Source organism: Coturnix japonica, chromosome 8 (assembly GCF_054131305.1).
Source record: "Coturnix japonica strain WE chromosome 8, WE-NBRP24, whole genome shotgun sequence".
Taxonomy (NCBI): Eukaryota; Metazoa; Chordata; class Aves; order Galliformes; family Phasianidae; genus Coturnix; species Coturnix japonica.
The window spans coordinates 14,538,696-14,566,010 of NC_140670.1; the positions used below are offsets into that span (position 1 = coordinate 14,538,696).

The 27,315-nt window shown below is 36.3% G+C and overlaps 1 protein-coding gene across 4 annotated transcripts in view; it reads right to left on the reverse strand.

Moving 5' to 3' along the window:
* Positions 1–27,315, reverse strand: part of ADK (adenosine kinase) — a 253,442-nt gene that overhangs the window by 118,321 nt on the left and 107,806 nt on the right. For all 4 annotated transcript variants that reach the window (XM_015866530.3, XM_085554286.1, XM_015866531.3 and 1 more), the window contains 2 exons: positions 21,235–21,407; positions 18,529–18,637 (listed from right to left, as the gene is read on the reverse strand). In XM_015866530.3, the coding sequence (XP_015722016.3) occupies positions 18,529–18,637; positions 21,235–21,407 (282 nt within the window). The remainder of the gene's footprint in view (positions 1–18,528; positions 18,638–21,234; positions 21,408–27,315) is intronic.

The following is a 27,315-nucleotide window of genomic DNA, read 5'->3' on the forward strand; positions in this document are numbered from 1 at the left end:
CCCTGACTGCAGATGGACAGTGAAAAGCAAGAATGAAGGCTGGGACTGCACTATTTAGAGTCAGGATGTCACAGAGGTGTGAAAACCAAGTTATACTGGCAAAATAAAGAACTATGATGTTTAATATACATGTAAAAACAAGGAAGGATAAAGCTACTAACAGAAACCAGAGATCTATGCACACATGCTGTATTTGAGCTTGTCTACACTGGAAGATAAATAACACAGAATGAACTCCCCAGGAATCTCAAGAAAAGCCACACTGGAGGCTTACCCATGTTTTCAGCATGAAGCACATCCTGCAGCACCTTCAGGGAGGTGGGCGTGCAGAGTGCTCATATAACGGTAGGGCAGCTACCATGCTATGAACTCTCAAGTCCCACTTGTACTCTTCCTCACTATTTCCTAGTTTATGCAGTCAAACCTGAAGACATTGTGCACATTAACATACTCCACATAATCCACTTTTAAGGACAGACATGTTTACTTACAACCTACCTGCCTAATGAGACTGACGTTGGGAGCTGCCTGGCATTCTAAATTCACATCACTGCTTATTGCGTGTTGAGCACCTCATCTACACACACCATTTCCAGAGAAAAACCCTAGCTTCTAACACAAGAAAACAGAGAACACTGTGCCTCTCATAACAGGGATCTGTGAGGCATCAACTTCCAGGCAGCAAATGAAAAAATTTATGAACAAATACATTACTTAAGTACACCTTGTTACACCAAGATGTCACAAATGTTCAGTATTTTCATAAGTTCAACAAATGATTATCCATATTTACTTGTTAAAACTAAACAACACACTAAAAAACAACAATAACAACAAATCTCAAGAACTCTCAAACCTTGACCCAAGGAAGATCTTGAGTTACAGATGACTGAAAGCTGAGAGAATGTTTTTTCCCCTCATTGCCCTACATTACAGGCAGGATCTCCAACTCACTCTCAAAATAACTGTAAAAGTTGTTCTTATTTCGTCCAATACTGCTTTATTCCTCCTGTGTATTTTTCTTTTCTCTTGTTGAAAAAAATATTTTTTGAGAAGACAACTGATGCCTAAATCCCATTTTTATGTTTAAATATCTATTCTAATGAGAGTGACACAACAGGCAGAGGTAAAAAGGAGTTTGTTTAATCAACACCATTGATTTAAAGCAAGTAGAGGAGATCAAGTTAATTCTTGGTTTTAGATTAGAAATGAAAATCAATGACAGCATCTTTGTCCAACCCATGCCTGAACGGTTGCATTAAACAGTCTCAATATAACTTTGGAGAGTACATTAAACTACCAAGATCAATCAGAATACCAAGTACTCCTAAACAAATCATTGCTAAAAGGAGCTCAACTCCCTTTCAGTCAGAAACAACTGTCAACACTCCTGCTATGTCACAGCTGGAGCAGCAAGGCCATCCCTGAAAGTAAGCTTACCCAATTGCTTTCAAACCAGTCATAAACATGTCTAAACGCCTGCAATATCAGCTGCAATGATGATAATAAATGTTGTGTATTCCACAGCAAGGTAAGTGGTTTTCTTCGTATTTCTTATGTACACCACTTCTTGGAAGAACTCACTTAAATTCACAGAAATTTCCCTAAAGCTAAGCCCATTTTGACAGAAAAGCAACAAGAAACTGTGCTTAATTTTGCAATTAACTTGCTAGTATCTGAAAACTTGTTTTCTGAAATTAAATTACCTTTTCTGTTGCTTTCTTTTGGATTAGCTTCACCAAGTCAGATGACAAGCCATCATTTTATTAGAAGAATTCAGTGTAACATATTCAAAATTCAAATAATCCTCACGAATGTGGCTGTTCAATAAATTTTAACAAAATTGTAATGACTAAGTTTACAGTATAGGCAAAATTATGCATCAAATATTAAGATCTTAACTTATAGGGTGATCTTACCAGCACAATCTCTTAAAACAACCTGTGAGGTATGTAACAAAAACGTGAGCAAAATTGGAGAAAAATTACATTTAGATTTACTGCTACATTTGAACCACCAGCCATAAGCACTGACATTAGCACAAGGCACATGAATCGCTGCTAGTCTGGGAGTCTTTCAGCCAACAGTCACTGAACTTCAACCACACACGTCTGGAGAAAATGATTTGTTTGCTTTATTGTGCTTAACCAATGCTATCCTTTCAGGAAAACCACACTGTAAACCAAATGGGGTATCCCACATCCTGACAAAGTATCGTAAGTATGTTGAATAAAAACACAAGCAGTATTAACTACAGTGCACTAAGCTCCTTCATAAAATGCTCTTTGCCCCCTCTCTCATTTAATTTCCTTCCATACTGAGAAAAAAAGTCACACCTCCTATGTACGACAACAGTTGCAGATTATACTACTACTGCTTTTTAGATGATCTATGAAGTCCATGACTCGGGTTTTAAAGGCCTAACAGCCACGTGATAGCAAGCCAGAGCCCTGCAGCAGGAGGGGTTCTGAGAGTGATGAGATCATTTTTTTTTCTATTTACATGAACTGTGTATGGCACAAGTAAATGAAACTGTAAAATAAAAAAGTATGGAGAGCATTGTCAGGAAGGTGGCTGAGGGCTACGAATATTTATTAAAAAGGATATCTGTGGACTAAACTAACAGTCTCTGCAGCCAAAGTCTTCTGCTTCCACGCATAGAAACCCAAGATTTTACAGCTAAAATGGTAGCTACTACATTAATATGACAAGTTAAAAGATGAACTCTTTTTTTTTACCCTGTGTCTTATTGCCAAAAACCAGAGTCTGGGGGGAATCTGGGGTCTGTGGTGTTCAATTATTTAAAACTTTATGCCAAACAAAGCTATACCAAACAAAATAAAGACAAATAAATTCATTGTGTGTCCTTTCATAACACATTTCAGACAAAGAAAAAGAAAACCAAATAGTTGATAATAGACATTAAAAGAAAAGGGCTTTTAGAAAATAAACAAATTATGAAATAAAAAACAGCATACTGAGAAATTTCGGAAAACAATCTTCTCATCAGAGGTTTTTATAATGAGCACACTCTGTGGCAATTACAAGGCAAAGTGACTCATTAATAATAATCCTTAACATCTGGGTAGAACTGGGGAGTTCATAATAATATGTTCTCAAACATTGCGGCTCTTCTGGCAACAACTACTGACATGGAAGATGAACACACAATGTTGCAGAGGATTTCTAAAAGCTTTTCATTCTTTTTTATCAAGAGTTTAATTTGAGAACTGCTTTTATGCCCGCTCAAACTTCTTCCTCATTTGTCATACGAGGCAAATATTAACTTCTGATTTGCACAAGGCTTATTTTTGAACCATTATCCATTTCAGGGCAATAATTATTTCTGAGCATTGCTAGGCAAACTTATCAGTGAGGGCAAACAGAACTCCAAAGCAAATACTGCTCTTGTAGAATTTATATCTAACATGCTTTATGCATTTCATGAAACCTTCCCTATTTAGCCAGAGCTCTTCAACTTGAAGGGCCTATAAACAGATTGTAGATTTAGCCCCAAATCTGTGGACAGTGGTACTGAAGATTTTGCTTAATTCATAGCTCAATTTTTAGTTGAGTGATGTCATATTAATTATTCTGTCTTACTCCAATTAAAATAACTAAGGCATACATAAACATAAAGTATTCCTACAGCAGAACTGATTTTTGCTTTTACTTAGCTGTGGGCTAGAGTTGCCCTTCTAGTTTAGATGAGTCAGTCTGCAGCACTGACTTCTTTTGCCAGCAGTTATATCAACCAATCAATGTTCTTATTACCTCAGTCTCATTTCTTGTACCAGAAGCATATTTCCATTGGACAGTTTCAACTGGAGAAAACAAGAATACGCATGCTAACTAAAGGACACACATTCAATGCTAAAAAGAACTTGTTTTTTTTTTCACTTAAGAGTCTTTCAGTTACCAATGGAAGCGCTACCTGAGAGTAGGAAAAATAGCTATGTATTTTCTCTTAAAACTAAAACCTACCATTAAATCCGTAACAACTGAAAATTTAGCTGATTTGTAACAATAGGACAATACAGTGCTCTAAAACTGATTCAGTGTAAAGTAGTATTTATTTCACAATAAAACATGTCTACTTTGTGTTACAACATATATGGTACTAATCAGAATAGAAAACAAGATTATGGCTGAATTTAGATTTTTAGAACAAACTGTTACTGGTTATAGCAATACTGCTCAAATACTGCTAGGAAAAGGAGGAGATGATGTATTGAAGCCCAACAGTTGCATGTGTACAAAGGTATCTATGTAATGAGGAGTAAGCAACAGCAAAATCCAAGGTTTCCTAGTCTCTAGTCTAAACTGACTGAAAAGAGGAAAATGGGAGGAAGTGTGAGATTGTCCTTCCTTCCAAACAATACATCACTCAGCACCAAAATATCCCCAAATGGGGAAGCAAGAATAGGCAAGAAAACTTCAATTTCAGGTTAAATAAATATTGACTGTGATTCAGTTATAACTTTTTAGTAACTATAACCATTCATGACCTTCAAATTAGAAAAATGGAATTCCACGTCCTGGGTGGCACACTGGGTGTTGCCTTCTACAAATGCAATTCTAAATCCACCCGTGAATTTTCCTCTTACACAATATACAGTCAGAATTAAAAGTTTTGCTGTCAAGGCAGGTATTAATTGTAGTGTCTTTCTAGTTAATAAAACATAGTTTAGGCATTTACTAACAAAACTGTTTTCAAATAGAAAACCAGTAGCTTGAACACTGAAAATCACAGTGAATGCTCTGCCGTGGTTCACAAGTGTTTGAGCAGAACTTTACTGTATTTGTACTTACATTATTACAGTTTTTCTGGAAATACGTAATCAAAGTATGTGTATTTTTCTTATGTAAAGCAGCTATAGACACCATGCTATTTTTGTCATGTGTGCCCTTGTTCTCACCTTTCCTTTCTCACTAGGTCAGAATCAAGGATGAGAGGAACAAGGTATGAATCTTTTAAACTTATCAGATGAAACAGTAAATTATAAGATCCAAAATTCTCAAAGTTGAGTATCTCATCCCAAAAGCAGCCACAAGAGGATGGTTAGGTAAAAGTAAAGCAGTAGAAGCAAATACAATACCCTTCCAGCTGCCAGCTCTTTTTTAGTCTAGAGAAAGCTTGTCCAACCTGCAGGCCACATGTGGCCCTGAGCAGCTAGTAATGAGGCCCCACAAGATCGTAAATGCTTAACATTATTTTAACATCATTTTCAGTGGTATTTTTCATGAGCCAATTGCATGTAGCTCTAGCGTGGATTGCATAGGCAACAATGAACACTGTGGAGTAGCGGATGCAGTGCAGTGCTAACTTCACCTCTCAGGCCCACCACATACACTCAGTAAAACCTACTCATATCACATATCACATGCACTTGTGGCACTCGATGAGTAAATCACAGTTACTACTGATAACATTTCAACTTACCTACACATATGTGTCCCTGTGAAGATAAGGTTTTTTGTTATTAACACGCAACTTTTCTTACTTAATTACTAAACTTGGGCTCATGCTATTCTGTAAAACAATATGTTAACAACTTAACTGCAGAAGAAACATCCAGAATACTCATACAGTGCTGACATATTTTCTAATTGATTACTTCTCTGATGTAAGGCGTCTAAGTTAGGAAAGAATGCTATAAAGATCTTATGATCTGTGTAATGACATCAAGTCATTTATGGAATTAAAAAGCAAATTGGGGCCAGAACTTGAAAATGAAAAATGGCTGACAGATGTAGAATTTCTGGTGCATTTGAGCAGCCATTTAAATAAGCTAACTATGTGTCTTTAAGGTGAAAATCAACTTCTCCGTGCAATGTTTAACACCATAACAGTATTAAAATGAAACTTAAACTTGGCAAGTTCAGGTTATGGCAATTAAAAATATGCAACCTCACTTTCTATTTCTATAAGGGAATTTGAGATTAAGTTTCAAGATTGCTGAATTTGTTTTTTTTGTTTTGTTTTTGGTTTTTTTTTTGTATATTTGTGACTCCATTTTCAGTTGACATAAATACGTTACCCTGTAATTTCCAAATGGAAACTATGAAGTTATAATCAGATGTAAGAATCAAAGAAAAAAAAACAAACTGATCATGCCTCTTTACTAGATTTTTATAAGACCTATCTTAACAGAGAAAAAAATTCAGTTACACCTCATTCACATCACTGTTTTTTCAAAGCACATACATTTATAAACAACTGTTTTAAAGGATAAAGTGAAGAAGATTAAAATTAGATCAAGACATCTCACATGAGCACCTTGAAAACTCACGAAGAATTGCACTCTTCCACTGAACCACACAATGATGCATGACATTTACAAGAACAAGGTCAAACATCCCATGTTTGTTTTTGTTGTCCTCTGTTTATATATATACACACATACATGTGTGTGTATATATATATATATATATAATATGTATTTATATATGTTTTAATTATAAACATTTATTGAAAAAGTTTTGTTACATGTAGGCAGTAACTATATGATGTATTTTGTATGCAGTCCATGATTCCTCTCTGCTCAGTGTGGCCCAGTCAAACTTAAAGGTTAGACACCAGCATCCTGGAACATCTCCTACAGACACCTGCAGTTGCAGGAACAATCAACCACTCTTCTCATGCTCTCTTCTCTCGGGCCAGTGCTGAAAGATTACTAGTAATACAAAAATTAGCAGAGGTGATCGGAATATTAATTGACAAACCAACCTCTAGAGTTATATCAGTCTCATGTTCCTTAGCTACATTAATTCTGCATATCATTCTAAAGTGTACCAGTATCTTCCAAACTAGGATAGCTTTTCATCAGCACAGCAGCTAGTCATCACTTATTTCAAAAACAGAACTGAAATTCACTCTTCTTAGAGATGAGATCAGTTCAGCCTAACACTCTGGTAAACAGACATCTCCAAAGACAACAGAGTGCCTGCAATTCTACATTCTACAAAACAGGAAATCAGGTTAAGATCTATGACTGAAACTTAATACAGTAGAACTAGAGAATACAATACACATTAGAGAATGTGCCTCCAATTACAGGTTGCTTTTTCTTTTTTTCCTTAAATGCCCTTTTCTGATACTTATCTAAGTTATAACATTGAATGTTTTCTGTTGTTTGTTTCACCACTCCATGGCACTTGGTAACAACTCTGCAGTCAGCCTACTTATTATATGGATGCTTTTGCACCAATCTCAATTCTTCTGACAGTTTTATGATCATACTGATAAAACTGAGAATGTATTAAATTCATATTCTGAAGGATTGGGATCTTTGTAATACAGCTCAATGCTTTCAAAACAATTAGAAACTGATGTTTTGGTTCAACACATTTACCATCTGAAAAATCAAGTAGTAGATTCTGCTGCAATAACCTCAGAGTGCTCTGCATAGAAGGCTACTCTAAAAACTTATCTTCTGTTAGTCTTCCATGAACTACATTTTACACTCCTGCTGTTACCGAGCAATGCATTAAAGGCAGGTCACATGATTTCCCTCATCATGTCAACAAATGATGGCTCAATTAGGCAGATAAGAATCTACAGCCCTCAGCAGAAACTCTCTTCAGCCCATTCTCAGCAGTATAAAGAAGCACTTAGAGACCGCACTGGGCCTGGGGAATGAATGCTTGCTCTCCTTTATATGCACTCATTGAAAATTTCCCTTTTTTTCTTCAAAGCAAAATGAATCCTTCATATAATCATACACTATTTTCCTATACTCAGCTACAGTTAAAATTCAATTGATGAATAAAATCAATACTATTAAGTCTAAATTGTCTCTCAGAAATAAAGTATCTCACTAAGTAAATGAATAAAACCCCTAACTTTTGGCTCCAGTCCTCGAAGGACAAGGGAATTGATATTTAAGGATTAAATTCAGTCTTACCTTAACATTCTGAAATCAAGTGTCTTAAGAGTTACATACACAAAGACTGCCAATGACAGTAAGCAAGGCTATGAATGTCAATATTCTGGGTGCACTCAGTGGATAATAATATTACTTCTGCATCCCCCCAATTACTCACATCATCTCGCATGGCCATTATCTACACACTATAGTTTTGCTGAATTTCTTGGATTTAACCCTGCTGTAAAACAAAATCTATGAAAAAATACTGTGACGTTTCACTTCAGGTCATGTAGAAAGAACAAGATACACAAACACACAAAAATCACTACATCCCTCCTTCCTCACATTTCCTCTATTTGTCTGTTTATGAGTTTATGACTCTTTATAATGCTTAGCCTCTACTTTTCGCAAAACACCTCATTGTTGTTCAGCACCAATTATACTCCATATGGTCCTAAAAAGACATGTTCAGAGGCATATGCTGAGGCATATTTCATGCTAAATACTGTTAACTGCTGTTCTCCACCATTTTCAAATTTGCAGGGAAGTACTGTTATATTGCATCTGGCAATTCCATAGTTGGCAAAAAATAATAATAAAAAAAAAATTAGGAAAAGAAATAGAACAGTACAACACAGCTTCAGTAACTTTGGTGTAAGAACAGATAATGAGGAAGATCTACAGATCTTCAAGGTCTATTGAAAGACTTGTGATTGACAAAGGACTTAGCAGTATCCATGGACCACAAGGTATATTTATCTTTATGGTAAATATTATAGACTAGTATTCATTAAATGATTACACCAGAATAACTGCATTCAAAAACAATGAAAAAAATTTGTTTTTTGGTGCTGGCACAACTGATCTGAGAAAATGAGAGCATTTCTCCTGCTACAGCAGCTGTTATAAAACATCACTGTATCAGGGTGCTTATGCCAGAGATAAGTCTGTAACTCCTGGATGCTTTTCCACAGCATCTGCATCATCAAAACGCTTCTTTTGTAGACAAAATCTGAATGCCCTAAGCTTTTAGTTAAGTCAGACCTCTTCAAGGATTATCAGGCCTTATCTGTTACCATGATGGTCTGAGTATGCCTTAGAAAACAACAGTATCCACCTCTACTTGCAAAACTGTTTTAGGAAGTTGTTTTGAAACACCACTTATTACTCAATTAGAGAATTTAGTATCTCCTTTATTTAAAGTAAGAAAAGAAAAAAAAGAGGGGAAAAAAAGGATCTTTGTAGCAGCGCAGCCTGAGCCATAGGTGACGCAGTGCACTGCTGACTGAGCACTGCACCAACAACTGAAAGTACTAAAGCCACACCACAAAATGTGACTGGCCCTTTCTTTATGGTTCCATTCTTTTAAAATAAACAGTCAAATGAACAAACAGAAAAACCACAACAACTCAAACACCACAAATATCTCAACAAAAGCAGATCTCCCCTGAGAAACTGGACAGGTCTTTTTCTTCTTTTGTACAAAGGTCATTCCAGGATTTATCTTAGGACCTGGAACTTCTTTCAAATGCTGGAATCAGTCAATTCCTTTTTCAAAGAAACCTGAAAACAAATGAGACTGGCTGGACTCAGCTCTCCTGCCCCTTCAAGAGCAAAAGAACCTACTACAAGGTTGTAGAAAGCCCAGCCTCAAAGTCAAGCTATTACCTTGTGCTTAACATGTAATCACTGAAAACCTGTATACCAGTGTTTTTAGGAAACACTTTTATTTCCCTCGTACACAGCTGACATGCACGATGTGGTACCTTAAAATTTACTTGATACAAATATTTAGCATATGTATAAGCTGTGCTGTAAAAATAATGTTACTTTTTAAGGTAATTGTTATTTGTAGAATCAAAAAGAGAACTTCAGGTTTCCACCCTGCTTGTGACCCTGCTATTTTAAAACCCCTTTGATCCACAATGCAGATGAAAGCCATTCTGTGTGGTTCAGTTTGTGATCTAAAAAGAGGCAATGTACGAATGAAAATATGAGAAGTACATACATATTTCACTTCAAAATGAAGAAAATACATCATGGCTTAAAACTTCAATGTAAATGATAATGGACTACTGAAAATACTGAATATTATAGATAAAATAACTGGAAATATATTGACTCTATTTCCCCCCATTTCCAGGATGTGTTTTGGTTTTCTTTCATCAAAAAACCAATAATCATAACTTCCTGCAGAAAACAGAGGTTTTGTGTTTAAACAACTTCACTATTGCTATTACACATGCAAATGCTAAATGAAACTGCAGTTCCAAGTTCAGATCAAGTAGAAGGCTACCTTGAATAGTTTCAGCTCATCTCTCAAGTTGCACATATACACACATACTGTTTTCACAAACAAGAACCATTCTCATCATCTAAAAGAACACAACTGCTGGTTTATATACAGGTGCTGTTTTTCATGTGGCAGGTGATGGCAGAGACACAAAGAACACACGATCTGGGGTTATGCAGCCTATGATGTGTTCATGTGCTGAAGTAACCAGCTCCTTTGGAAGGAAGGAGGAATCCTAGATTTCAATCAATGGTACACAGGGTGATAACAACCAACTTACTATAAATTTTGGAAGTCAGCAATCAAAGTAAGCAACAGTTGCTTACAGTTTAGTCTTTAGGACAACCTTAAATTGATTATTTTTCTTCAACTTTACCACAGAAATAATGAAAACAAGAATAATTCAAGGCAGAACCAATGCTGCATCGTTCTGGGCATCTGATTCCTAGACCTGCTGGTGCTTTGGTTTTGAGATTTTGCTGTAACAAAGCTGACATGGTAACATGCAACATTCTTGTGCTCTTATAAAGATGGTATCTAATAAAGACTGACATGCAAGAGGACCTCCAGTAAAGATGGCCCCTCAAATTGGCTCAACTCACCCCTTTGAGAATGGAGGCTTCTCTTCTACATTTACATTTAAATAGTGTGTTAAGCCTGCCCAGACTACATACACAGGAGGCTGGGTGTTCCTACAGGCAGTCACCAGGGAGCTGGCAGATCCCTGCCCACAGCAGCAGAGCTGGCACTGCTGCCCACACCACTGCACCACCCCCGCCAGGCACTGCCAACAGCTTGATTCAGTGTTTCAGCAGATTTACAAATTCTGCTAATGGAGTAAAAGCATGCCCTCCCCTTCATTTTTCCCTAAAAAGCAATATACTTTTAAAAGGCTAATGCAATCACAAGCATTATGTCAATGAAAATTACATGCTGAGTTTATCTCTGTAGGTATCTGTCAAATGCAAAGCACACACAACATCTTCAGCGTAATAATGATGTTTTATCATTTTAATTACAAACACTTTGAAAAAAAATCCCTAAAGTGTACCAATTCGGGTGGTCTGAATTAACAGTAGCTTGATAGCCCAAGGGTAGCAAAAATAGATTGAGCTACCAAATTTCATAGTAGTTATAGCAGCTGTCTTCTTGCCTCAGGGAACCTGGGTATTTAACAAAGCAGACAGCTTGGCATTGGCATCTGATTAGTACTGTGTGTATTGTTGGATGGGATACGCACGGCTCTTTTGTTTCACTGTTTGATTAGGAATTTGTAGAGCAGTGGCATTATTTAGCTTTTACAGTTCAGCTTCTGTATGTTCCCTTACAGGTTCTGCAAAAGGATATTTCCTTGTTTATCACTTGCTGCAAGTAGGGAATACTGTCTCAAAAGTGATCGATGAAACATGACAGGATTTAAATGTCAGGGTCAGTCTCCTCCCCATTTCCCTGCCTAAATTTCGTTGAACCAACTGGTTAAATATTTCTAATTGGGGAGAAAACTGAGGAAGGTGAAAAACCTGATCTTCCCTCGCCGTAAAACATATACATTATTAAGAACTAGGAATTATCTTAAAATATCATTTGTTCCACTTAAACTTCAGGTGGGAAAATTTCACAAAAGAAGCCTCACAGGGACAATCCAACCATTAGGGCTTGGGAAGAAAGGAATTGATTTTTATTTTCCTACTCCCCCAAGAGCAAGAGAAGCTCCAGTTCAAAACAGATCTGATTAATAGGAAAAAATCTTAGTTAACACGCTTTATCTAAAAATGGCTTGATCTCAGGGAATAACCTCAGCACAAATGACAATATTACTGCGAGCCTTGCGTTTCAACTTCATACAGCCCAAAAGACCCCCCACGTGGCTCTTCTCTCCTTCGTTCTTTAAGTATACATCACAAATTATTGGGGCTTGTTGGCAGAGTTCAAATCACTGAACTCATTGCAAATAGTCTACTTCAGCTAGAAGTACATTCTTTTACTCTATCAAATCCATCTGAGGTAATAAGACTTGATGTTTTATTCAACAGAGCTAAGGAAAATTGTTGCACAATAGGTTAATTCAAAATGGCAGCATAGAAAATGCATCTGTCAGTGGGGATCAAATTACAGGGCAAGCTCCTCTCAATGCTTAGAAAAACAAGTCTGCAGTTCTACAGATTATGTGCATGTGTGTGTTTAAAGGGGTGGGAAAGGAGCTAAATATCTGAACTAACCTCCAATTAAAGTCAATCATAAAAACAGCCAATTTAATGAGTACGAATTTCTTTGGGTAATTATAACACCAACCACTTTTTTTCTCCCCCTCTTTTAAATCTGTAATTCTGCCTTCTTGTTACTGCTTGCTTTGTCATTAATCGCCTCAGGAACTTGATTTCCTAGCAACAGACTCTGCCACCAAACGTTTGGCTCCTGTTCAACATTTTCTTTGTGAAAAATGGCACTGCTATTGCCGCCTGGCTGTTGCAGCGGGGCTGGCTGTGTAAGTGCTCTAATAATGCATTCTTCTAAAAAATAAAATAAAATCACTTGATAAAAGGAGCAATGACTGAGCGTCACTAATTACTGTGCTGAAGAAGTTTATCTGCAATTTAAAGGCTACTGGGGTAGGAGGAGAATGACAGGAGATGAAACATTTATTCTTCATATAAATAAATGTAATTAGTAACAGAGGTGAATATCCAGAAATAAATATTTTTACTATGTTAAACAGATTCTCATTAATTTTCTATTACACAGAAAGTACAGTCCGTCTTAAGACTTCATGATGCACAATTCTGCATGAAGTACCCGTGTCCATCTTAAAGCAATGGCATTCTGAGGAGCATAGTACGCAAAATATAAAAACCAATTTCTGAATTCAGTTTCCCTTCTAAGTTACTTGAGAAAACACTGACAAAAGCATCCATGCATGAGCAGTCACACCTGAAATAGTAGCATAAAGCACATCGTACTCTAAATACATTACAGAATGACAAACAATCACCAGCAGGGAAACAAAGGTTTTGTTTTGTTTTCATTTAGGTTAGTAACTGAAATCTGAGATTTTCTATATTTATGCAAGAGAAATCACTTTCTTCCCCGTATATGTTTTAGAAGAAAGAAAATTGCAGATTTACTTCCTGCTTACACACAGTGTTATCACTTTCTCTTTCTAAATTTGTCACATTTCATCTGTAACTCCCAGAAAACTCAGTTCCTCACAATGGTGGTTTTCAGGAAGATAATGATATCTGAGAGGCCAGTAAATGATGACCCAACTAATTTGCTAACTGCAGCTTCACCTTTATGGCAAAGCAACACACTCAGAACTGTGTCTTCCTGGCCATAAAACCTACTAATTATTGAGAGAAATAGTTTTGCATCTCAAATGACATTCTGACGTCAGAGAAATACAGCAAAATTTATCAATGGTGGGAAAGAAAAAAAAAAAAAAAAAAAAGACTTTTCAGGGGATATTTTGATTCCTGCCAGTGCCTGTCTCTCCCATTTCCCATGATGCACACACAGACCCAGCACATTTCAAAGAATAAAAACCTATCACAATCCATTGTAAATTATCATACTCATCATAGCAGTAAATTACAATAAAAATGCCTTCATTGAACGTGCCTCTGAAAGGAGGAGACAGCACAAAAGAAATTTCATTTATACTTACATTGTTGTAATAATCAGTATTTTTTCTCAAGTAGAATAGCCAAAACCCATGTAAAATACACTAAAATGTTATTTAAGCTTTGCTACACATTGCTGACATCAAGCTTATGTTTTGACAGACTCGTGTTGAAACCAGATAATTCTGCCATCAAGCCCACTACACCACCACAGTATCTCTCTGCTTAGATAAGCACTTAGGTATTAAAAGGAAATAAATATAAAAATACCACAGCATTTACTGAAACACACCAGAGTGCTTGGAGGTTTAAAAACTTATCCTCCAGCAGTGCTACATTAGTTCATTACCACATGTTGCAATACCTAGTATCCCCTACGAGATACATGGCCTAAGACCAGAATACATGGTCTTGATCAGAACCATCATTAACATCGAGTTAAACTACACTTGCCATCAACTCTGAAAATACAAAAGAGATGCTGATGGTAATTGGATGTAATTTAACTGTAGGCAAACAAATCTAACTGGTATTACAACATTTTATACTCAGTGCAGCACAATTGAAGGACATCACTATTGAGAAATTTCTATTATTTGCTACACAAAAGTAGTAAAAAACAATGGCTTAAACTTTTACGGATTGTGAAATAATAACAGCCCACACAAAGATGACTGAATGAAAGCATTGCCCTCTCTGAGCAAAATATTGCTAGACAATATGGAAAGAGAGCAATGCTAAATTCAGCTTCATAGAAATAAGTCTTAGGACTACTAAATAGTTCAATTGCTTCCCTAGTCACTACCTACAATAGCTAGGCACAGAACCTGAAGTTCTCAGGCACTGTAAATGCAAAAAGCAAAGCGAAGTAAACATAATGCAAACAATAAAGTGCAGGAACAGTCCCAAGTCCCTTTCATGAACTTGGACGAGTGTGAACGTCAGCAATACTGCAGCCATATCGAAGTGTATGTAGATGCTACCAAAAAGCCCTTTGAGACACATCACATATAAGAATATACATGAACACCAACTTTTTAGTATATAAACTATAGCCACAAAATACAAATCCAATGACAGTCTACAACCAAAATCTACTACTTTACTTTGTATTTAAAAAAAAAAAAATCACAAGTCTTTCACCAGCAAACAAACTGTTTGGTTTCCTGCAAAGACCTGACTGACTTGGGGAAGCTCCATTAAATGACCCATTCCAAGATAACACTCAAGTTACTGCATCAATCCATAGACTGGAAACCTAACTGCAGGCAGTGCTGCCACTTCATGTGTTCAGTGAAGCAAAGCATTTGAATGGGTCAGAAATAGTGAAGCAAAGAATGAGCTTTCAAGAACACACTTGTTACTTCAGCACTGTAAATAATACTATAGCAGCCAGTGGGAGTGTTTCACACAGCTAATGCCTCCACATGACACTATTAAACAAATGCAGGTTTGAGCAAAGCTAAATAACTGGGAGAAGTAAGGATGACTAATTGGAACAAGAGCAAAATACATCCGGGAAGTGCTGCATTAAGAGCAATAGGGCTCGCATACAGACGGAAAGTTAAAACTCAGCTGTCTGTATAATAAGGCAGTATCATTTGTTGCTGAGAACGTTTCACAAGGTTAAGTGCAGCTTTTAATAGAGGAAAGCATTTATGAAATGACAAGTGCCAAATTTCTTACTAACACAGAGGTGCTAATTGGAGTCAAAAGACAACAACTAAAATTCTCCTCAGTTTGTCTGCTATAGGTAACCCTAATCGAGAGATTTATTTATTCATACAAAATTCACTCAAAAAACACAACTTGAGATTATTTTTATGTCAGGCTGTGTCCCATTCACAATTTCAGAATCAGAACAATGCTCCGTGCTATCATAACCCTCGGCTTATTCTGAAACAGGGGAAATGTCTAGGATAAGATTTTCTAGGCCCAGTAGGAACTACCTAAAATGCCTAGCAGTGAATTCTAATCAGGCACCAGCAGTACAGCTAGCTGATCCACAACGAAATGAATGTGACAGACCAGAAGATAAAATGTCAATGGCAGAAATTACTGCAAGTAGATGAATAATATCTGGAGAAGGGAAAGAAATCGCATGGAGTTTGACAGTACACATAACGTATCTAAAAAGATACAACACCAAGTAATTTTAAGGGATGAAAAAACACTTTTAAAGTTTACTGTTTTTGCGTAAGCCAGGGCAGCCTTTCTGCATTTTGATTCTATCTGTGATTTACAGGGTTCTATTCTTTGCTGTCTTTCTCCAATTTGTCTGCCGGATCCGATTACCAGATGGCTAAAATAAAGGTATTGTGTTCATTCATGGTAACAGAAGTTGTCTTTAAGGGTTCTGTCATGGGTTCACTATCTTTTCCTTTGTACCTACTCCCTGTGTGAATTGATTACATTTCAGAGCTAAGTTTCATCTGAGGGCCATTCTGCTGAAAGCTGCATTGAAAAGCATATTATCTATCCTAGCAAGCACATACAGATGACCACAGGATATCGCTGACCTGTCCTAAAGCAGCAACTGGCCTACTCTGCCAAGAAAATAGGTTGTTTGATAATCTCAGAACAAGGATTTCCAGAAAAATTATCTGTCACTAAAGCATACAGCAGTGCAATCCAGGAAATAGGTGACGCCTGGATAGAGAGACGGGAATAGAAAGCGACGTAAGCACAGAGCAGAGCCAGAAGAGGTAACAAGACACAAGCGAAGACAGACACAACAGTGAGCAAATTAATGACTGAAAGAGCAGCAGGAGTGCTAATTGTTCACGATGTGGATTTGTTTAATCCCATCGACCACTACAAACCTGTGAATAAAGAAGTTAAAGGATAAAAAAAAAAAGTGCGTTCAGCTCTATGTGTTGTCTCCTTGATTTAAGCTAAGGCACATGTGCCATCTGTAATCTGAAGTGATAACACTGTCCTAGAAATCTCTTAAATGAACCCAGCCTTGAGTGCAATTGCTACTGGTGTGAAACAGGTTCTTCACCCAGCAGATATTTCCTTGCAAGCAGATGTTTTCTTAATATGAAGTCAATTTAGCAAATACTTAATATATTAGCACTTAGGTGTTCTTTACCCACTAATAGATGCACATTCTGGATTTCATCTTCCTCCTAATTCTCCCTCTCTTGGTCAAAAGGCAGGATATCACCCCCCCAAAAAAACTGAAACACTTCTAATGCATATTAAAGTCAGTAGAAAGCATTACTGAGTCAACATTAAAGGGACCAAACGGATAAAATACAGAAGACAGGCTTTGGAACTAAAATAAGATCAAAGTTGTATCTTCAGGGGAAATAAAAACAAACAAAAAAAAACAACCCAGAAACTTATTTTCACTTTCTATAATTTTTCCAACTTTTCCTAAAGCAACTCCACTAGGTTTATAATTACTTTTCTTTTTCCTAAATCATACACTGGGAATTTGAGTAGTAATTATGTAAAAACACAGCAATAAAAAATAGTAAATAAAAGCTTTGGGCAGCGCACTAATGTTTCTTCAGGTAACATTTGCTTTTGTACAATTAGCCATATTTTCAGATTTCCAGTATCTCTTACCCAGTAGCATTAATTCCTAACCACGGCATTTGGAACAGGGTGAGGAATAATTATTGAAAAATAGACATAGAACACTTCAAAACCAGAAATTAAAAATGAGCAGAGCATTAATGCTTTTTTTTTTCCCCCTTAAACTGCAGCACATATGGCAACAGCAGCAGGATGTATTTTCTTTGTATACTGAGAAGGTTATAAGTATTTTTTGACAGTTTATAAAGGGGCAGTCTTGGCCGCACACAAGAATCAATAACAACCATGTAGAGCCTACAGCAGTGCACACTAACAGGCTGTAGGAGACATTAACACTAGCTAAAAGAAATAACTGTATTTTCAATGAACTTGTTCCTCTTGGATAATCAATTTTTTACACTTCTTACCAGCTGTTCCCACATAACTCAGGTAGTGGAATGGAAGCAGCTGTCATACAGAATCCATATATTACATGCACATTATGAGGTTTTAATCTGTCATAGATGTTTTACGTTTGTTAATTTTGGTCAATCATATCAACTTGAGAGCAAAATGAAAACAAATCCACTGCCTCTGTTTATGCAAGATGTAATTTAAACAAATGCAGTAATCTGGCTTGATTCATTTTAGAATGGCAAACAAATAAATATTGTGAATTTACTAATGCCCTGTACTCAAAATCTCTTTATTTCAGGAATAAGATTTCATCATTTAAACCAGTTTACACCACTATCCAAATTCAAGAGGTTTATCACAATCATTGTTTCTGAAATATTGAGTTATAAAGGTGCCATAGTAATTGCTATGGAATAAATAGCAATTAAGATTGTTCACACAAATAAGCTCAAACTGTTTGCAGTGAATAATTATGCTAATAGTGTTTTTCTACATCATTTGTGCATCCTTCACAACAATTTACAAGAAAATGTGAAATGTAAATTTGATGCACAACTACAAAAGCTCTGAAAATATATTTAGTTCTTACAATTTTTCTCACTAATTTAAGAAAGCACATAAGTAAAAGATTCTTAAATGTTTTTACATTAAAATTTAAAGAATTTGTACTATGATGAAATTGGAGCAGACATTTTCTTTCATGTTTATGAGAAATCATCCTAAATCCATGCAATAGGCATGGTCATTGCCTAAATTTCTTAATGCCATAACTCAACTTTCATAAGCTGGAAGAAGCTGAACTTACCGCGATGTAATAAACTTTGGCTTTTTCCACCAACTTCCAGTTCTTCTCCAAATCAAGATGCTTTTCCTTCTTGTAGCAATTAGCAGCAGCAAGGTTAGCTACAAGTGACCTAAAAGAGATTAAAATCAGATCCTCCTTACTATTACTACTGCAAATTTCTCAATGATTATCAAAGATCCTCACGGGAACATAAGAGAACAACAGAAACACAATAAAATGGATATACTTGGCTGTTTCATAATAATTCCTTTAAATAATATTTAAAACATAATTTTATTAAATAATATATATTAAATCCACACACACAGTTCACATCACACTATTACAGATATCTATATTTATACATTATGTATATACACATTTGTTTACAACCAACGTTTTTCCATTTCACGATCAAGTCCTTCTGCACAGTTCAGCATCTGCAAGTTTCTGTTAATTTTTTTCCTGGTTCCTCCTAACACGCAGTTTAGAGCAGCAAACTTCTTTTGTGTTCTATAAACTGTTTTCTGTCATGAGAATTAACAAGGTCTTAAATATGTATATATCTCGCCGTTACCATTTTCCAATGAACAGTTATATTATTTTAAAAGCTGATTTTAAATTTTTCCTTGGAGCTGTGTTTTCCTCCAGCAAATGAGTAAATTACTACTTGAAAAGGAGTCAGGGCTTTAGATGCTCAATTGTAAAAATCGACCAAACAAAAAACAACAACAAAAAACCAACCCAAAGGAATAAACAACAACAACAAAAAAACCCACCTTTGGTTTAGCTGTGCCCTCCTAGAAAATTACTAAAAGCTCTTGTGAACTGAACAGATAAGGCATGTCGAAAGTAAAACAAGGAACCAGACTAAATTTCTGTATATACTAAAATACCCAGCCTAGATCCGTGTTGTTTAATTCTAGGAATATTCTAGAGCCTTCTCCCTTTAATTCTGAAGTCTAAAGCCAAAGAGAACTAATAAGGACTAATGGAAAATAAGACTAAGTATCTGTAGCAGGACAAATAATGTGGTAATAAGTTCTGTTCTTGATGAATGTTATCATCTCAATGACGATAAATCTGCAGAATTCACAGGAGAGAATCAAGCAAGTTCCAGGAAAGCATTTATAATTTTTACAATATTTTGAAAATTAAATTTATAAAGCAAATTAAGTCTCCCAGTTTAATAAAGTCTTAAATATCCAGTAAGGTCCTAGCTAGAAAAATTCTATCTACATGTGTTCCTAAGTGAAAAGAAGGTATGTTCCACAAATCTTAGCAAAGACCCTATGTTTGCTTTCACTTACCACAGGCTCCTGAAGCTGTAAGCCTAACTCTCAGTGGCTACATCTAACAGTAAACGATGCCCTGCATGTGAGGTGGAACAGAAGGTTGCTTCACTGAAGAAGCTCCGAGCTTCTCCAAATTAAAACTAGGTCTAAAAGCACTAGGTTCAACATAAGGAACACAAAGAAGGTAGATGTTTTTCAATTAAATACAGTAATTGGAGGCAGTTGGAGCACTTCAAGTCTATGACTTGGTGGAGACTCCATGCATGTGCTACTTACGAGCAGAACATCCTAACTAAAGCTGCAGATAATAACAGAGCATAGGAATGATTTTAGAGTTTAATCATGTGTTACAATTTACTTTAAAAGCTCTGGGGAAAAAAAAAAAAACAAAAACAAAGTACATAAGTATTGGTAAGCTAAAGGATTTAGAGTTATAATCATGAAATAGCTCAGTACTCTTCTGTAAAAACCTGATGGACTATGCAGAAAAACAAAATATTTGTTATCAGGTCATCTGAAACACACACAGCCACTTACTGGAAAATCCATGAGTGCTATTTACTGATTCTGAGATCTCAGAGAGACAAGAAAGCTGAATTACCTGAAGAAGGAAGTAAGCACATGCCCCATGAGGATGAGATTAACCAATAGAGCTTTCGACTGCAGCCAGTTAAAGAGATTCTTACAAATCAAGAAAAATGGTTTAAATCCAGTATGATCAGAGAGGGGAAAAAAGGCTCAGAATAAACTTGTTCTCATTAACAGAAGGGAGGCTACACAATAAAGACAGTAGTGGCAACAATCAGTCGCTATTTTCCTATTCCCTAAAGGAGAAATAAGTATCTCACTTTCCCTATACACTCTCCAGTGTGTTCTAAAACAGTGACTGAGATAAAGAAGAACCAGTGGTTAAATTTGTGGTATTTGTGAAAAGATTTGGGATCAAAAGTGTGTTATGTTAGCAAAGCAAAAATACTGCTTAGTAAGTTAAAGAATTGCTTGCAGACATATTTATGAATAAATTTACCTAAACTCTGAAATTCCACTGAGATGCACAACAAAATACGTATATATTTTTCCTGAGTTCATGATGTATATATACCTCTTGACAATCTTTACTTCATTTTACCCTTAAGTCATCTAGGAAGTGGCGATTTCTACAATGATGCATGCTTAGACGCTATGTAACTAAACAGAAAATTACAGAGCACCAGCATCTTCTTGTCTTCTCTTTGAAGAACTAAGTATGGAAGATGAAGAGGAAACTCTGCAGATATAATTAATGCCAAAATCCAGATAAACATGACTACAACAGCCCTCTGCTAAATCATGTCCATGAGCACCACATCCGGTTTGTTGTTCAAACCCAAATATTCCTAACAATTTATGCTCAATACATTCATATGTTAGGAAATTATTAATGGCCCCTGACCTGTTATCACTAGTGATGCAGGCTGCGCAGGTTCCTGTCGGTTCTTCACTTTGCTCATAGTAATGGGCATCCACATGAGCTTCCTCAGCCTTCTTCTTTAATATTTCTCCAAATTTATCTTTGCCAATGCACCCAAAGAAAGTTGCAGCTTTGTATGGGTTCTGAATCATCCACTGCAGATTGACAGAAAAAAAATACAGATAGTTAACAAGCGTGATATATCATTAATTGCTACTTTTTTCCTCTCCACTCACCTTATGTAATTCTGTGCCTACCAGAGCACTGTGACACATACCAATCCTACAGAACACTTCTGTGCCAGAAGTAAAAACACATGAAGTACATTGAGGTGGGAAAGAACGGTAACAAATGAAGAACTGACCCTTACAGATTCTGGTGAGTTATTCATAGCTAATAGAAAGTTTACTGAAATGGATGAAGTTTGTTATAAAATTAATTTGAAACACCTTGTAAAAAAACATAGCAGAAAGTTCTCTTGTTCCAAAGAAACATCCCATATTTACATTTAACCTCATAATAAGGTATTTTTAAAAGAAACTTGAAGAAAAATAAAATATCATGACTGGACATAAGGAAAACTTTATGTGATAAACATAAAAAGAAACATTTTACAACATTAAAAACACTTATACAAAAACTAATGGTGCCAAAAGTAAACATGAATCTACTAGTTAACTGTATACACAAAAGGAAATGTTTTCCACTCACATTATTGAGCCACACATGAAATTATCTATCCCTTATTTTACTAAGAGCAATACTATCACTCGAATTGTAAAGACCATAGCATGTCTAGTGTTGCTAAGGTGCTTTGTTATTTTATCAACTTTCTCTTTTATTAACACAAAATATCTTTCAACTGTTCAGTTTGCTACTAAATTAAATGATAACATTTAGAAGCAAAGAAAAAAAATCAAGTGTGAACTAAAAGATAAATGTGAAGAAACAATCACAGGCCCTACCCTGCTGGTGATGAGTCAACCAACTGAAGCCATTAAAATCCACTCTAATTATAGTCAGAAAGCTTATCCACTCAATCTATAGTATGAATTAAAGGCTACATCAATTTACTGCTACACTAAAGCCCTACTTGTAATTGTTTCCTAATCAAGATTTAAATAAACGATAATGTCTCCATTACAAATCAGCATTAGTGGTAGCTGTGGGCTGTAGAAAGGTCAAGCAACTGAGTTACAAATACATGCTTAGTCACATCTTTATTACTTCCAGCTTCCAAGGAAAAAAAGAAATCCTTTAGTCATGCAAAAGTCTTAATTAATAAGGCAAACGGACAAATGTTGCAGAGCCTCCTTCCTGCAACCATTTAAGATAAAACAATTCTGTTGTCGAATGGTGGCTTCACTCCATCTCTCATTCACTGAATGCACACTAGAAATTCTCGGCTCATCTATCTGTACCACTCCTGATTAATACATATTAAGCAAACCCCTAGCAAGGGAATTAGCTACAATATACTCTTATTTTAAATACATTACACAAATTTGCAGACTGTTCATTTAATATGTCTTAGTATGAGTAATATTTTATATTTGGAGATATAGTTAAGTAGAACTGATTATTTAGCAAGTCTAAAGATATCGTGACATACCATAAGGAAAAATGGAATTCCCATATTGATAAGTAGTTGAAGCCCTTTGTGCCATGTGGAAAAGCACACTTTACCCTCACTAACAAGAATTAACAGAGGACACTATGAAGAGCATTAATGAAAGCACCAGCTTTCCACAAACACCAGTATTTATTTAAAAAAAGATTTCTAACTATACCTTAGGCTTGTAACATCTTACCAAGTGACACAACTTTTCCATATTTTATACATAAAGTCTGACAACATTTGGAGCAGTAGCACGTAATACTTCACATACATCTTTGAAAATAAATAAATAAATAAATAAAATCCTGTTAAAATATCACAGTTTTGGCTCCTGGCAGCAGCTTAATTTGAATTTGGATGTGATACATGCAATACACGTAATTGTCACAATCCTTAATTTCAACTCAAGTAAAGCTACCCCTGACAATCAGAGCTGTGATCTGGGGTTTCTCGAGATGCACCCTTGCACATTGCGCAGACTGCAGTGGTTCTGCACATAGCCATGATAATTTGAAATATGGGGATTGTCTGGTGGGGGCATAATCCCTCCATATAGGTATTATTTTCATTTGGACATCTGAGCTAAGTAAGGCAATGCTGAGGAAGATGGAAAAACACTTCAGCAGCATTTCTGGAAAGACTCTCTTCACAGATCTCCAGAAACAACCATTCCTTCTCTACCTCACTTAAAATTCTACATATTAGCAAAGGTAAAACATGGACATGATGCCACAAACTTATCAAAACCGGACTACAGGAATACATCTGTGGCATCCTGCTAGTTGTGCCTAATGGGATGAGCCACAGAGAACACTTTCCATGTGTAACGAAAAGCAACAACATGCGACAAAACAACTTCAAGGCAGACTGTGGAATATTTTCTTTTGCATTTGACATGGGGCCGAACTCTAATTTTAAATATACTTATATGGAAAAAAACAAACTTCTGTGGACTTCTTCACACATCAGTATGATTATTCTTATTGCTCCTAACATTTGGGCTAAACACTGTAAATGGGAACAGCAGCTTAGTTACCAGAAGACAATTACTACCGTGAAATAATCATGCAGTATTACATCCAACATCAAATGAAGGCCAGTAATAAACTGCACACATTGCCAGGTATATGGTTATATAATCTGCAAATTCAATTTAGAGATTTATGTGGATAGAAGATACAATTGAATGAAAAGATTCAAGACAGAAATGGAAAATGACCCAGCTCAGCAGGCGCTAGCATAATGAGTTAATTATCAAGGGTTTGGCTAGGCAGCAAGGCAGCTATTAACTTACTGTATTGACAGTCTGGACAGGAGAGGTTGGCACCTGGCCATACCAAGAATCTTCACCATTACTAATGGGAATTTGTGGCCATTTCAGGCCTGAAGATGGAAGAGTCAAACGTAGGAGCTCATCATGAAGGAGCAAGACAGCCTTAGGTCACAAGAAAGCTAAAAATCTAGAGTGGTTTATGAAATCCAGTGTCTTTCTACATTCTAAAGTTTACTTCTGTCAGTGCAGCTTGGACATCAGGTATACACAGGGGCAAGCCTTGACCCTGTCACTTCAAATAAGCATCCCTGACAGAGGAAGGAGTAGAAGAAATAAAGTACTTTTCAGATGTTCTCTTGGGTCAAACAGATCGCTTTGTCCTTATGTTTTTGCTGTTGTACACTTGCTGGTAAAAAGCAAATAGTAACTTTTTAAAAAACCTTCTTTTTTTTTCTTGACTCCTAAGACATTACTCTGTCTTAAAATTAAGCTGATCTCATCGCCTCAAATTACCCATGCGTACCAGCACTTTATTCCTTATGTTCAAAAACTGAAGCCAACACATCTGAAAGAGCACGGTTCTTAAAGGACTCACTGGACAATGACAGAATACTTCTCTCCTTATTTTTGTGACACTGTCATGGGCGCACAGAAATAGGAGTATCTGCCTGTTCAAGTGTTTTTTCATGGACCAAATTACCAAGTAAACGTCTTGGCATGCTGAAGCTACCAGAGAAGTCTAAGAACCTTTGTGTTCCAGCAAGTGGGAGGCAATTGCATGGAACAGCAACATCTTTTCTTGCAGATGTGGAGATGCGAAGAAATCTTGGTAACAAGCAAAACTGATGAAGACTGAACCGTGACTTTGTAGAGCAGCTTGGAGTTCAGGGTGTCCCACTCCTACATCCTCAGACTCAAAGATGTGGTACATTTACTTCCCACTTTGCTTGAAAAAAATAGCTTTGGAAACAGCTCTTCCTGAGTTACAGACACACTTCTACAAGAACTAGGAGTAACTTGACTTGATCAGCTATTCAGTACTGCCCTTGGAGAACAACATTCAACATGAGCTCACCAGATTACCTGAACTGATGTCTTATATCCACAGAATCAAAAAATGCACTTTCATGGTACTTAGAAAAATATCAGTGGCTACAAAGAATTAAAAAATAGTAATAATAAAATGAAGAAATTAAAAGAAGAAGAAAGAAAACCAAATTCTTTGACTTTCATTTCCCAAGCATTCTATTTAGCTTGAGAACAGCACCTGGCACGATTCGGTATTCCATATCGTAAGAAGATTAGAATTCAAAACTTTTCACCACTGTTACTTGAAAGTTCACTAGAAATGAGGACCTATAACTGAAAGGCAAAAGCAGTAAAACTAAACATTCCACCTAATTTATTTCACCATCTCCAGTCACAAAGAGACTTCGCCTGCAAAAGGGTGCTGCTAGGTTTCAATATAGAACCTGCTAAGTCTTAAATAGAAACATCACACTGAAGAAGCTTAAGACAGCTTTATAACCTTCTGACTAAAACAAAGATCCTTCAAAAAATGATTTCATATTATTCTGCCTTCATGCTTTGCTGTAGGTACCATTGATGACTGGACAACGTCGATAATAGTAATGAGAAAGCTGACAAAACCATTTGCTATCACTCCCATGTTGCCCTCCCTCCCAACTCCTGAGCTCCTTTTTAAAGCTGCAGCCACTAGTGCATTTCCACATCTGTCAGTCATCTTAAACTATCAGTGGCAGAGCATACAAAGCTCTGCTTAGACTGACATACCTTCTGTACACAGGAACTTTCAGCTTTAGATCTGAATCCGGAATACTTAGGAACTGACAACACAACAGGAAGTATTGTGCTCTTCACAGTGAAGGATCTTCAAAACTCATTAACACTATTGAAATACAGAGATCTGAAGTGTGTTATTTGAAGCTGGACTCTTCTCCACATGATCTGTCAAATCTCATCTTGGTTTAAACTGCATAATAGCTATGACTTTACATGCCAGCCAAAATCTCAACTAAGCAATGCTAGCAAGAACTTAAGAAGCATTATTTCTAATCAACAGAAATGGCTTGTTTCCATGCAGCAGTATCTGGAGGATCTGTTTTCCTAAAGTTCAGGCTAAGTCCATTTACCTTCACTAGTCTGTTGTACTCCTAGAACATTTCCCAACATCAGCTACCTGCATAGTTCCTTAAAAAGTTCTTAGGAATACATGAATAGTAAAAGAAAACAAATGACATCTCAGTTTAGAAAAATCACAGGAAGCAAGAAAAACTGAGATCAGAACAAAAAAATCACTACATTAATCCTAAAACTGGGAAAATCTGACAATATGCAAAACAATCCTAAAAAAGACATCAAGGTCGCTGTTCCAAGAGAGTGAGCTCACATTTCTTGTCAGCAATGTGACAGATCTCATGCACAACTGGGATGCAATACTCACTTACTGTTCCACACACTGTATCGTTTCAAATCCCTGCTGTGGTGAGCTAACCCTGGACACCAGCTATACCTTCACCCAGTCACTCACTCACCACTCCCCAGAGGGAAAAAGGAGATAACTGTTAAGGGCAACAGTAAGAAAAATACATGGGTCAAGATAAATACAATTTAATAAGGAAAAGAAGAAAAAAAAAGATTATCTTTTCATTCCAACACCTTTGGAATCTTTTTTTTTTTCTTTTCTTTGATGATAAACATTTAAAGACTGCAATGGTTATTATTGCATAATGGCTATATGAGAAAAAAAATTGAAAAGGAAAAAATAGAGCTTATCTTTATGAAAGCAGACTTGCAAAAAAGAGCCCCATGTCCTGTACAGTAATTTCGCCACGATTAGCTGAAGCTGCCAAACCTTGCACGAGGAAATGATATTGTTAAAATGCATGACAACACCCTCAAGCAACTTCCAGTCAAATGAGATAAAAGCGATAATATTTTGTAAAGGAAAGACTAGCTAAATCCTCGCACTGAGACCAATACCTATACCTTATCAGGGTTTGGTTCAACATTTACTACCCAAATCCCTGCACAGGAATATCAGTTAGTCTTAGTGTTGCGCCTCAAGCTGCATTTCGCTGCAGCTTTTCAAATTAACATGTCTATCAATAGGTTAATCATGCAGGAGGATTCACTTCTACGTTTAAAAACA